Source organism: Kogia breviceps, chromosome 15 (assembly GCF_026419965.1).
Source record: "Kogia breviceps isolate mKogBre1 chromosome 15, mKogBre1 haplotype 1, whole genome shotgun sequence".
NCBI lineage: Eukaryota > Metazoa > Chordata > Mammalia > Artiodactyla > Physeteridae > Kogia > Kogia breviceps.
Genome location: NC_081324.1, coordinates 88,100,290 through 88,114,253, shown reverse-complemented (window position 1 = coordinate 88,114,253; position 13,964 = coordinate 88,100,290). Strand labels below are relative to the sequence as shown.

At 54.1% G+C, this 13,964-nt stretch overlaps 1 protein-coding gene across 20 annotated transcripts in view; it reads left to right on the top strand.

The window, feature by feature from the left end:
• RIMBP2 (RIMS binding protein 2) overlaps nt 1–13,964 on the top strand; it is a 301,313-nt gene that overhangs the window by 220,206 nt on the left and 67,143 nt on the right. For all 20 annotated transcript variants that reach the window (XR_010837087.1, XR_010837086.1, XM_059040008.2 and 17 more), the window contains 2 exons: nt 5,135–5,239; nt 13,891–13,941. Coding sequence is in view for 18 of the 20 variants with exons in the window: in XM_067016057.1 (XP_066872158.1) it covers nt 5,135–5,239; nt 13,891–13,941 (156 nt within the window). In the remaining 2 variants the exon portion in view is untranslated. The remainder of the gene's footprint in view (nt 1–5,134; nt 5,240–13,890; nt 13,942–13,964) is intronic.

Genomic DNA, 13,964 nt, shown 5'->3' with positions numbered 1-13,964 from the left:
GCCTGCGACAGCGCACCTGGAGCAATTTTGCATTCAGTTAGTTTTCCTAATGAATCCTTGTAAGGAAGATGGTTTCCTTCTTCCTCTAATAACTTCCCTCACAAAGCTAAATAAAGATTACACAGGCTGCGTCTGGCAGTGACCACTTCCAAAAGAAACAGAAGCGCAAAGATTAGCTGGAACAACAGTATCATTAAACAGCTGCGAAATTGTTCATCCCCAGATCAGCTCGGCTGTTTGGGAGCCTGAAAATGTGGCTCTGCCCCTGGTAGAGTTTCACGGCGAAGATGGCCACGGAGGAGAAGCGACCTCGGGCCAGGGAGGGGTCAGTGGTCGGGCGGACCCTGGCTCTGTGGTTCGCCAGTTCTTGGGGTGGCTTCCAGGCTCTGCTGCAGCACCCTGTGTGGCCTTAAGCAAGTCACTCAGCTTTGTTGTAAAAGTGAGCGCCGCAAGCAGCTCTCAGCACGGGGTGAGACAGGGCCTGGTACTTGGTTAGTGAGTGCTTTTACTAAACGGTAGCACATTTTGTTTAACTCCGCCATCTTACCAGTGCCGCCATCCTAGTCACTCACCGCCTTGCTGGTAGAGTCCCTGGCCACCGAATACATTCTACCCCGACCCCCCTGCCCCGTGCACCTTGAGTTTTCTACTAAAGTGGCATCACGGGATACTTCATAACATGATGCTGTACTACCTGATATTGAATTGTGTGATGCTGTGTCACATGATATGCTCTATTACACAATGCCAAACTAGATGATGCTCTACCACATGGTACTGTATCACATGGCATTTTATTACACGCAGCTGCGTGACAGGGTCCTGCCTTGCGTGACGCTGCACGAGGTCCATGGGAAGGGGTTTTCTTATATTCAGAGTAAGAAGTAATAGGCTTCTTAGACGCCGGGTACTACCCTAACTCATGTAATATTCAAAACCCCTTTTCGAAGCAGGTGTTCATTCATAATTAACTAAGCAACATTGTTAGTTAATTACCCATCGAAAAGTTGATCCATATGCTAATAAACAGTTGATCCCGAAGAAGGAAATGAAGCCCAGAGAGGTTAAGTCACTAGCTAGAGGCAGCAGAGCTGGGGTTTGAACCCAGGCGGTCTGGTTCTCGAGCACCTCACCCTGCCCTTTTATTGACCTGAAATACCGGAAGCACACCTCCACCACCACCGTCCCTGCAAGCACCTGCTGGGGGACGTTCAGAAAATTCCCGGAGCCGGGCCGAGGCCAGCGTGGCTGGAACAGACCGGGTGGTCAGAGCTGAGTCCAAGGAGTCACGAGGGAAGACCACACGGGCTGGCTTATTTACTGGGTGACCTGTCCAGGGGCAGGGACCACAGCCTGAGACAAGGAGCCTGTTTACATCCTAGGGAGGGGAGGCAGACAGTGGGCTAGCAAAGTGTGAAATGTATTAGATGGTGGTAAGTGCTCTGGAGTGAAATAAAGCAGGGTGGAGAAAAGGAGGCTGCAGGGGGGGTGGTTATAGCTTTAAATATGGCTTCACTGAGAAGGTGGTATTTGGGCAAAGCCTGGCCTTTGAGAGAACAAAAGCTCTTCCAATATCGGGGATGGGGGAAGAGTGTGCCTGGCAAAGGGGAACGTGCAAAGGCCCTGAGGTGGAAGTTTGCCTGGTCTTTGGAAAGAGAAAGAAAGCCCGGCTGTGTGTAGCAGAGCGGGAGAGGCGGAGAGTGCAGCCTCACCGCCACGGCAGCGCCGCGGTTGCACTCTGGGTGATGAGGTCCACTGAGGGGTTCTGAGCAGAGGAGGGGCACGACCCACCTTCCGGGTGCAAAGACCCCTCAGCCTGCGGGCGGCCGGGGGTTGGCCTCAGGGCGGGCATCGGGCCAATAAGACCAAAGGGGAGCTCGCCAGGCACACTCTGCAAAGACGTTCCTCCTTGAAGTGACGGAGGATAAAGGCTCCCTTTCCTTCCCGTGGGACACTGTCCGCACCAGAGAGCGGTGTCCGGAGCAGGGAACCTTCTGGAAGCTTCCTAGGAGCTCAGTGCAGCCCCCATGCCCCGCAGTCCCGTCAGCAGCTTGGCTCGGTGCCTCGGCTCGGTGGGAATGGGAGGCATCCGGGCGCCATGCTGTTCCCACGCCCGGACTCCATCCCCAGCCCTTCCTCGGGGGGAGCTCCATCACCTGCCTCTGGGCTCCGCTGCCTCTTGGGGAGGCTCCGGCCACTTCAGTGAATACCGCCAGCCTCTGCTACAGCGGCAGCTCCATAGCCCCCCGTCCCACGCCGTATTTTTCTCCTCAACACTTAGGACCGCCTGGCACACTCCGTATTGTTCCATATACGTGGGTAGGGGGTCTGTCTCTCCCTCTCGAGTGTAAACTCCAGGAGGCTTGGCTTGGTCCGCGTCTGTCTTCACTGCTGTCACCCCCAGAACCCAGGGCGGTGACTGGTGCATGACAAGTCCTTGGGAATTGTTTGTTGGATGAATGAATGAGTGAGCGAGCGAGCGAGTGAGTCTTCATTATAGCGTTGTATTGACACTTCATCACAGGATGAGGCTTTGTGAAATAGCCAGTCTTGTAGGTCAACATGATTGAATGTCAATTTCAGTGGTTCAGCCCAACGCTGCTCGTTGCGGTGGACATTGCCTTGTTTATCTGCTTGCCTGTGTCCTGTCGCACGCGCTCGCCCAGTTAGAACGTCCGTCTGCGGGGCAGGACCCCGGTGTTGTGGGTGCTCGGTGCCGTGGCGATGACAGGTGCCCAGTGAACGCTGAACATACAGAAGTGAACGACGGAGGGAATGGAACAGAAATACTCCTCCCTAGAACGAAAAGCCTCGCACACGCGGTCCCATCAACCCTCTGACAACCCCACGAAAGTGGGCGGAGGATGAGTATTAGTGATCTCTAGTGCCCTTAGGAAGAACCCCAACACGAGACAAAAGTAATATCCCTCCGAGTCAGTGAGAAGTGTGTGTGGAAGAACTGCCAAAGCTCCTTGGAAGCTCAGAGGATTCCTGACATCTTTAGAGGCTCTGGGGGTTTGTCTTAGTGTTGCTGAAAACGCCCGGTGCCTTGGGCCACTGGTCGGGGAGTCAGGGTGGGCTGGTGGTGGACAGGGAGGAGTCGAATCTGTCACAAGAGATCATTAGAAATTGCTAGGCCCAGATTGGTAATCAGAGCCCGCAGGGCCGGGAGAGCCGTGTTCAAGACCGGCTCTTGGGAAGCTACGTGGCAATAACGCCTCTCCTGTCCAGGAAGGCTGGAGACTGGAGCGGGTGCAAGAAGACGCGCGGGTGCCGTTTCTCCTCCCGCCCACAGACAGACACACGGCCCGCCCCAGTCCCGGCTCGGGGCCGGCTATAGTCATTGACAGACACACCCATTTCCACCTTTTCAGGGCGTCTGGTTCATGTTTGAGGGGTTCTAGCTTCCCAGGATCCTGGGTTCTGGTGAGAGTTTCCATAGCAACAGTGAAACCAGCACTCGTCCACCGAGGGGCCAAGAAATAGCAACTTCCCAGGGAAGTGAGACAGCAGAGGGGCTGCTGCAAGGTTGTGTAGCCCCAACCTGGAGACAAAGCCAGAGCGTGATGTCACCACGCGTGTAACACGTGCCACACGGGCGGCAGGAAGACTTCCCTTTTTAATGCAAACAAAACCCACAAAACACATAGAACTTCGGGATGTGAACCCGCAAAGCTTCCCCATCTGCGGTTCAAATTGTTGAGCGTCAAGATCTTTCCCAGAAGGAAAGAGCTTTTGGTGGCAGTGGGTAGGATGGACTTGGGAAAAATGGTGAAGAGAAGAAATTTGACTCTCTGCCCTTATCTCTCCGAGACCCCTTCCCCAGCCTGGGGGATAAAAATAAGTAAAAGAATTAAAACAAAATTTTAAAGTAATAATAATAAGTCATCAACAAATTCAAGCTAAGGGGGAAGGTATGTCAGGGTCCCTTCCCCATTATTTCAAGGTGTCTCCTGTCTGTCCAACATGGGTCATGCCCTCGGATGTCAGGTCACAGGAAGGTGAGACTGGGTCTGCAGGGACAGAGGCAAAAAGGAGGCGTGTGCTCGGGAAGGGAACGGCTCTGACTCAGCCTCTGCCAACCCCTCCAGGTGGGACACAGAGCTGAAACTTTTGTGAAAAGATCCAGATTTTTAAAATGTTGTTGCTAAGCCACCTCTGGCATAGATCTCGTTATAAAAAAGAAATAGGAAAGAAAGAAGAAGGGAGGGAGGGAAGGAGGGGAGGGGAGGAAGCTGAAATCAAATGTTGTGCATCTGGTTTGCCATGAAACATTCCCTGTGATTCTGCCTGTGTGAAATCTGTGCCACCCACGCCTCTTTTCTCCCTGGTGTCATTTCTCATGTTTCCTCCCGGCCTGGGTTCCCAGGTGGTCACTGTCAGGGCCAGGGAGGTCCCGGTGTCCTGGGGTGCTTGCTGGTGGGTTCTCCTGGGGGTTGACTTTGGGTGGCGAGAAGTCATCAGAGGTGGGGAGAAGATGCTCCGGTCAGAGGAGGGGTCCAGCCCCGGGACACCCCGCCTCGGTGGGACCTGTGCAGAGGGAGAAACGAGGGCTGAGGGCCGTTGGGGCTGAGCAACCCGCCTCACCAGGGTGAGCGACAGGACCAAACCCTGAGACTCAGAGGCTCCACGGAGGCGTCCGATTTGAATCCCAGACGGCCACTCGCCACGTGTGACAAGCAAGGAAAACTTGGTGTGTCCGTTTGCCCATCTGTAGAATGGGGCTAGTTACAGTACCTCCCTCCTACGATTTTTGTGGATGACAGGAGTTAAAGGGTAGTAAACAGCCTGGAACAGTACCCCTATGCAGGCGAAAGGTCCATAGGTCTTGGCCGGTATTTGCAGAAGACCTGGGGGGACACACGCGGGGAGAAGGGAGGATTTTTTTCCAAACAGGAAGAAGAGGGCTTCACCTCCACAGCACGGGGACCTGCAGCTCTGCTCACGTGCTCCTGGCATGTAAACTAGAAAGTGTGGAAGTGGGGGAGGGAGGCGTGTGGGTGTGAGGGTTCCCCCGGCTGGGCCCGCTGCTCTCGGGAGACGCCGGGGATGCGGGAGGGGAGCCGGAGGGGGGCCGGGACACAGCTCCCTGCCGGGCGCCGGGCTGACCTGCGCTGCCCTCCCCCCAACGCAGCACATGCGAGAGGCCGCGGAGCGGCGGCAGCAGCTGGAGTTGGAGCATGAACACGCCCTGGCCGTCCTCAACGCCAAGCAGCAGGAAATCGACCTCCTGCAGAAGGTGAGCGGGCCGGGGCCGCGGCCGGGGAGCGGGCTGGGGGCGGCGGACGGGGCGCCCGGGCGCGGTTGGCTGGCGCGGACAGGGTCCCTGCGCTCTCGAGCTTCTCCTGAGAGCTGACTTGTGATTTCGTGCTGAACTGCACAGGAATCAAAGGAAAAGCTCTAACAGCCGGTGCTGGCCACACTGTGGGGAGGATGTCACGCCTGTGCATTATTGGAAAGGGTATGAATGGCTTCAGCTCTGGGGGCAGCCACCCGACGGCATCGGCGAGAGCGGAAAGCGCGGGTCTGTGTGGACCCTGCGGCCTTCCATTCGGGGAATGTATCCCGAAGAGGCCCTGCAAGAAACGCAGGAACCCGTTCAAAATGACGGTTTGGTTTTGGGGTGCGGTGCTGTCGTGTGTCACGGGGAGCACCCCCGGGTGCGGCGGGGCCGCGTGAATCGCGGGGCGTCCACAGCACAGGGCGGCGCGCGGCGGCACTGGACGGCCGTTTGGGGGTGACACGCAGCCGCTCTCCTGGGGAGGCTTACAGGATGGTTTGCCAAGCGAGCAGGTCACGTTTCAGAGCGAATCTGTGCAGCGTGATCGCACGAAGAACGAAGGACAAGAGAGGGAGGAAGAGACCGACCGACCGGGAACACAAAAAGAAGACAGAAAAGGAGAGAAATAAGGAGAGAAGAGAGGGGAGGAAAACCAAAGAACAGAAACCAGGGGGAGGGAGGAGGGGAGGGGGCGCAGCGCGGTTCAGAGTGGGTGTCCCCGCGTCACTGCTGATGGTTCGGGGACCGAGAAAGTTCATTGCCGCCCCATCCTCAGTCACAGGCTTGGTCCTCTTGGCGCTCTCCAAACGCATCCTGAGGGCTCCTCCCTCTCAGAGCCATGGGCCTGGGGTCCCTGGGTCTATCTCTCATGGCGTTTCTTTCCCAAAGCCCGCTGCCCCCCGCCCACCCATGGGAGGGCGGCCACCCTCTCCAGCCAGGGCACGGGGTGACCGCTGGCACCAGTGCTGCTCCCAGACGCCACCCGGCGCCAGCTTGGCAGAGCAGCAGACACCTCTTCCTCCCGTCGGTGGGTCCTTCCAGCCCCCGGCAGTCCCTCCAGGTCTCTGATCTCAGATAAAGGACACGATGGCCCGCCCTGCCTGGGCGGTGACCCCTGTCTGTCAGTCAGTGTTTATTAGCGGAGTTCATTAGCGGAGCATGCGGCATCGGGCAGATCACTTCTGATGCTGTTTCTCTTATCGTCTACGGAGACCTCGTGCTGAGGACAGGTTTCATCGGGCCGGTGCGTGGACACAGTCTCAGTCCTTGTTCCCTGTCACAGGAAGTTGGCTGGCCCGCTGAGCAGCACGGTTCCATTAGATGCTATCCAGAAAGGATATTGCTGGGATACAGACAGTGATATTACTCTTATCTTCTCCTGCCGCGTGGGAGGGACCTTTTGGGGCCTGGAGATACCCGCCTGGTATGCGCGCTCCTTCACTGCCTCCCCAGAAGCCATGTCCCCAGGCCGGGAACTTCCAGGACAGATAATAAGCCGACAGAAATACAAGTATCGTCCAGCAAAGGGTGACAGGTCGGTGTTTCTCAGCAGAGCATCATTTTCCATGAGCCTGGAGTTTTATCTACGAAGCGCTTGACGCCGGGGAAACTGCACTAGAGCCAGGTCCGTTATGCAGCTCCCGAAGTCTCTCCTGAGCACCATCCAACTTCTTCTGCTTCTTTTTTCCCTGTGTTCATCCTTGTCTCTATTTTGGACACCCTGATGCTTCATCAGTGGGGGAGCACAGGAAGGAAAACTAAGGAAGGATGAATGTGTCAGCTTCGTAATTTCTCAGAGCTCTGATTTCTTTTTTTTAAGTGTGAGAAGAGAAAGGTCGAGACTTGAACGGAACAGACTGATGAGTTCTTTCCAGAGTTTGCGTGTCCGTTTGATTTCCAGCACGGATGCCCTCGTGCCACACTTGCTGCCCGGATCACTCCTTCCTTCCTCCCTTCCTCCCTTCCTCCCTTCCTTCCTTCCTTCCTCCCTCCTTCCCTCCCTCCCTCCCTCCCTCCCTCCCTCCCTTCCTCCCTTCCTCCCTTCCTCCCTCCCTCCCTTCCTTCCTTCCTTCCTTCCTCCCTCCCTCCCTTCCTTCCTCCCTTCCTCCCTCCCTTCCTTCCTTCCTTCCTCCCTCCCTTCCTTCCTCCCTTCCTCCCTCCCTTCCTTCCTCCCTTCCTCCCTCCCTTCCTTCCTTCCTTCCTCCCACCCTCCCTTCCTCCCTCCCTCCCTTCCTTCCTCCCTCCCTCCCTCCCTTCCTTCCTCCCTTCCTCCCACCCTCCCTTCCTCCCTCCCTCCCTTCCTTCCTCCCTCCCTCCCTCCCTCCCTTCCTTCCTCCCTCCCTTCCTTCCTTCCTTCCTTCCTCCCTTCCTTCCTTCCTCCCTCCCTTCCTCCCTTCCTCCCTTCCTCCCTTCCTCCCTTCTTCCCTTCCTCCCTTCCGCCCTCCCTTCCTTCCTTCCTTCCTCCCTCCCTCCCTTCCTCCCTCCCTCCCTTCCTTCCTCCCTCCCTTCCTCCCTTCCTTCCTTCCTCCCTCCCTCCCTTCCTCCCTCCCTTCCTTCCTTCCTTCCTTCCTTCAGCAAATGTTTGCTGGCTGACACCTATGTGTTGGCTGCTCAGCCATTGCTCTGAAAACGGGGAATGCAGTGCAGGGTAGGACAAGACGTCTGCCTTACAGAGTGAGAGTAAGTGAACAAGCACATGAAGAATTCAATAAGTTCAGATCAAGAAAACGCCACGAAGGAAAACACACAGAATGAAGTGAGAGATTGATGAGGGCAACGGCTTTAGATGGGGTGAAGTTGAAATGAGTGACAGACACCCGTTATGCAAGTGCTCATGTCCTATGGAAGGACAAAGTCTAGCCCTTGTCCCCCTACCTCAATAAAAGTCACCAGAGCTCTCTGAGTTCCAGTTTGATTCTCATGAGACCACAGTGTGAGATATCTCCAAGGAGCCGCCTATGCTCTCTGACTACAACTCCCATTATTTCTTTGTTTTTAATTGAAGTATAGTTGATATACAATGTTGTGTTAATTTCTGTTGCACAGCAAAGCGATTCAGTTATACATATATATACATTCTTTCTTTAAATATTCTTTTTCATTACGGCTTATCATAGGATACTGGATATAGCTCTGTGTGCTCTACAGTAGGACCTTGTTTACCCGTGCCGTATAGGAGCCTCTGCCTCTACCAGCCCCAACCTCCCACTCATCCCTCCCCCAACGCCCTCCCCCTTGGCAACCACCAGTCTGTTCTATAGGTCTGTGAGTCCGTTTCTGTTTTGCAGATACGTTCATTTGTGTCGTATGTTAGATTCCGCGTGTAAGTGATATCATGTGGTATTTGTCTTTCTCTGTCTGACTTGCTTCACTTAGTAGGATCCTCTCTAGTTGCACCCACGCCGCTGCGAACCCCAATATTTCTTGAACCCACTCCCACTCCACTTCACCTCCCCAGTGTCGTGGCTCTTGTTAAGGCACCCGGGACGTCCCGCTCAGTGGTTAGTGCCCTGCCCTCATCCTCTTTGACCCAGAAGCACAGTTTGAGGGGGTCCATCTCCCCACCCGCCAGGCTTCCAGGACCCCACCCTCTTCCAGTTTTCCTCCTTCCCCACAGACGCCCTCTGAACATCCCCAAGGATCAGTCCGCAAGCCACGTCTCTTGTTGACCTGCACTCGCTGGGTCCCCCTGGCTTGAACGCCACCTGTGTGCCAGCTACCAGATTTGGTTCTCCAAGTCACATTCCGCCTCTGAACCCTGCTTCTCTTGTGCAGCTAGACGCCCAGCTTGGGCGAGATCTCAAACGTCACGTCCCCGGTTGAATTCTGTCCCACCCTCTGCAGCGCGTGCTCTGCACGCGGCCCTCCGGGCCCTGCGAAGGGCAGCATTTCCTTTTCTGTACAGCTTTTCCTTTTCCCTGGAGTGAATTGCCTCTTTCTGTGTGTTTGCTCAGTCCCCTGGGCACCCGTCACTCCCCTTTTCCCACCCCTTCCGCCAGAGCTGTAGAATTCCTCTCAAGATGGTCCTGCCCCTCAGGGGACGTCTTAATTCCGTTTTCCCCCGAGACGGCCTGCCTGGAGCGCGGCCTCTTCTTCCAGGACTGGAACCAGCCCGGGCTGCTTGCTCCGGAGGCCACGGCAGAGCTGGGCCTGCAAATGTCCTTCACCGTCGTCTTGGGAATTCCCTTTACCCCTTTCTGCACTTTGTTGGATCCGCTGCTTCCTGGATCCCATCATATTTCTTTTTCTTGATGTACAGGATGTGTCTAAGGAAGCTAGGGGTATATTTTCCCATGAAATGTAGGTGGATTTTTTGGACATTTTACACTCCTTGGAGATCCCTTTGTGGATTCAGCCTCACCTCTGGACCTGGCCGCCCTAAGGGAGGTCTGGGCATTCTGCCAGCTTGAAGGTCAGGAGCCCGGAACCTTCTCCAGGGCGCCTCTCCCTCCCTGGAGGCTCAGCTCACCGCCCCCCCCCCCCCCCCCCCCCGCTGCTCAATACGGTGGTTGTGGGAGAAGCAGGTGAAACGATGTGCGGGTGAAAACACTTGTTCAGCTAAAGAATGAACGAATGATCCAACTGCCCAAGGCTATTCTAATGGGAATCAAGGTAAGGTAGGACGTCAGCCAGCCCTATCTCTGGTAGCTGGTGGAGGCATAGCTTAAAAAAATAAAAGTCCAAGCGGAGCGAGTCCCATCTACGGGAACTCTTCCACGGGACACCTGCTCGTGGAGATCGGGGTGCCGAGGGCCGAGCCAAGAATCCTCACTTCCATTCATTCAAAAAGCAGCTCTTGAGCACCACGTGTCAGCCGTGCGTAGGGCTAATGGCACAGCGGTGAGCGGGGCTGTGCACGGAGGCTGTGGACAAGGACAATAACAATAAAATCTGCACCGTGAACATTTGCTCTAAGTGCAGCACGTTCTGGGCCCAGGGCCTGGGATGCACGTGTCACCTTCCTGAAGCCCCCGCCTGCCTCTGTGTCCTCCTGTCCTGTGTCACTCTCCGCCCAGAGTGCCTGGCCCCCAGGTGACGGCAGAACTGGCTTATTGCTGTCGCTGAAGTCTCGCCCTGGCCTCCCTGCCCGAATGGCCTCAACCTGCCAGCCTTGGTGCCCTCTGCCCCCTCACCCCGTTTAGTGATGCCACTTGCACTTTGATGTACCTATTTGCCTATTGTCTGCACTCCCAGAACGTTGCCTGCCACAGAGCAGGTACTCAACAAGTGATGCTTGGCCACTTTGAATGAATGAATGGAGGGATGGATGGATGGATTAGTGGGGGAGTGAATGAATGAGTAAATGGAGCTGCTTGGGAACTTTGAATGAATGAATGGATGAACGAATGGGAGACCTGGTAAGATTCCATCCGTTGATATAGTTCACGGTCCTATGAAACTACCAGGATAACTGATGGTAAGTTCTAGGCAATCCTCTATAAACGTCTGTTGAATGCATGAGTGGTGGCAGCCGTCAGCCGTCACCCGGAACCTGTGGGATGCGGGTCCCCTTACAGATGCAGGACCTGGAGGCCCGACTCCGACCCCGATGTCTCTAGGGAAACGGTGACCGGAGTCCAGCTGCTTCAGCTGCTGCAGATTTGCCGGTTTCTCGTGCGGGTTACATCCTCGTCTTATTACAATTAGCAGCTATAATGATCCAGATGTACGAGCAAAAGAGTTTTTCCACATTTAAAATTCGCCTGCAGATCTGGTCAATGTGACTGTCCTTTCACGTTCCTCCCGTGTGGGAAATGAAGTCCAGGCCTAAGGCCGTTACTGACACGTGGGTCGCTACAAGAAGCCAAACTCACCCCACATCTCATAAAGGTGCTTTGCCTCCACGTCAAGGGCTTCCCTTGGAGGTTTTGGCTTTAGTTGTTGTACGTGGATGGTGGGAGGTGGGGATCGCAGGCTGACCCTCCGAGTTCATTCAGTGTCTTGTTTTCTCCTATGACACGTGCCTGGAGTATTGGTTCACGGCTTCCTCAGCTCTCTGGAACTCAGGGACCTGACTTGAGGATCTGTATAGCCCTCAGTCTTGAGTCCCTGAATCTTGTTCACTTTTCTGTGGAGCTGAGATTCGCAGCACCCGTAAGTGACCCTCTCACCCTGCTCTTACGAAGGTGCTCGGGAACTTACTGTTCTGACGTTACGTGTCCAGTCTGTCTGAGCCAAACGACCAGAGATGTGGCAGCGGGAAAGCTACATCCCCGCTACACAGCTATGCCTCCCCTGAAACAAACGCGTTTGCTGCGGTGTCCACCCGCCCCCTGGACATTTGATCCCCTAGGTGGCAGGCCCCTTCTTCTGACAGCAGGACTGTGGCCTCCCCTAGGAGGCACGGCCCCTCTCAAGTCCACCGTGTTCTGTAGGAAACCGTGTCTGCATGAAGATCTCAGCTTCCCCCGTGCGCTTGGCCGTGGCCCCCGAAGTGAGCCTTGCTTAAGCTGTTGCTTAGATTCTGCAAGAATTCAGCGCTGCCAATTTTAACTGTTAATTTTAACCATCTATTCTGATTGCCCAAATGGCCCAGCTTGCAAGTAGCCTACAAAAACGAACTCCTGATTTTCACTTGAAGCCAGAAATGAAGTTGTTACTGCCAGCTTGGCTGTGTTTTAACAGCCTGCGATGGAGTTTTTAGTTGTTTTTCATTCTGCCATTTGAAAACTATCTTTGACTCAAGTGGCTCAGTGATGGTGTTATTTATATAATCCCTGTATGTTCTCTGGTTGTTTGTCTCTTTTTTCCTATTTTGTGATTTATTGGCCCTCTTGTTGTTTTTGCTTTGAAAGGAATAATTTTGAGCCTTTGAAGACTGAGCTGAATTCAAGAATGGTCTAGTTAATTTGCTGGGTCCTGTTCACTTCCCCAGCCTTTAAAAGCCTCGTTGGAAATATGTGAGAATGAAGTGCATATGAATGAACTCTATGGAACTCTCAGGCTACTTTTCGCTTTCAGTCTGTGCTGGGGAAGCCAAGCCCCCCCCTCTTTCCGACTCATGGAAGTTTTCAAGGGAGAAACAGAAGCTGTTAAGAGAGCTCTCACTGGCTTATGTATGATGTTAAGTCTTCTCCTCATTATTCTCCAGGCACCTGGAGAAATTATTCCTCCAGAAATGAGAGTTCTAAATGTAAATCTCAATTTAATACATGGATTCTTCCTTCCTTGGTGTTCAATTTTCAGAGGCCGCTACCCTATAGCATCAGGAGAACATCTTCTCTAAATGTTTGTGAGACCTGGGAGACCAGTTTGATGGGAGGCATCCGGGTGGTGATGTGGGGACAGGCCCTCCTCCTCCCCCTCATGACAGCCGCACCCTCTCACTAAACTTTGGTGTCTCCAGCTTTAAAATGGGAGGTGTCACGCCTTCAACAATTGACAGTTGTGCTCATTAGGACTCTTGGTTTCAAGTGACGAAAAACACCAAAAGAGAATTTCAGTTGCACACGCAACGGAAAATCTAGCTTCCGATGTGGCTGGATCCAGGGCCCAGATCAGCTGGCTTCAGGCGTGGTTGAACCCAGCACCTCCCAAGTCCCATCAGACCTCCATGGCTCTCCTGCCTCTGCTCTCCCTTGCCTTGGCTTCATTTCTGGTTTCCACGTCGAGGCCCCTGGCTGCTCCAGGTTTGCCCCTCATGGTGGCAAGGTGGCTGCAGCTGCTCCAAACTCTCCTCCGCTCGGCCTCAAGTTCCAAAGACAAGGGGCCTCCCTTCCTCCCAGCATTCCCAGGCAAAGTCTCTTTGTTCTAACTGGATCGTGCACTCACCCACTGACCAATCACTGTGAGTCTAGAACCTTTCTCATGTATTCAGTGGATCCCCAGCAAAGTCAGGACCTCTTCCCAGGACATAGTTCCAGGCAGGCAAACACAACAGATATTTACTGTCATCACAATATTTCGAACTTCAGGGTCCGTGAGGACAGGAAATAATAATGTTGCATCTCAGTTTTGTGTGAACTTACCACGTGGCCTGGGCAGCAGCCATCCTGAGAAATTTCTTCGGTGATACTTGTACAATTTCTTATTCGTGGAGCTGATGGCTTTGTGTCAGATAATTTGAAGAAGGCAGCCCCCCTGCTACAGCTGAGAGCCTAGGCTCTCAGGACCACCCGGGCAGCTCCTCCTCAGGACCTGGTGGGATTTCAGCAGACCTTCGGTTACCCGGGGGTCAGGTTCGCATAACTGTGTTTTATTTCTCAAGCAGTTTTAGGACATTTGAGAAAATGATGGTGCTCCCTGAGGCTTTGGGAAGAATTATCCTGCTGTCTGGGTGCAGCCACCTACCGTGTGGGGCCCCTTCTCAAGAACAGAATCCGGCTCCTACCCTCATGCACCAGCTGAATCCCACCAGCCTCCCCGTTCTCTGCCAGATCAGGGGGTGCTTTCCAGTTTTTTACAAAGAGCATCAAACCCGAATCCACTCCATCTTGCCCAAAGGGAGAGAAAAATGAGAACTGATTTAGACCCTTAGAATTCAGGGGTTTATTAGAGGAATAAAAATCAATGACCCACACTTCCAGGTAATTTAGACATTAATCTTTAATTCTCTTTTTCTCCCTTTAAACGTTCACTCTTCTGTTTTTTTTTTTTTATCATCAAAAAAGGCTCAGGTTGAAGCTAAGAAAGAACATGAAGGCGCAGTGCAGCTGCTAGAGGTAAGCGAACCAGCCATGATGGC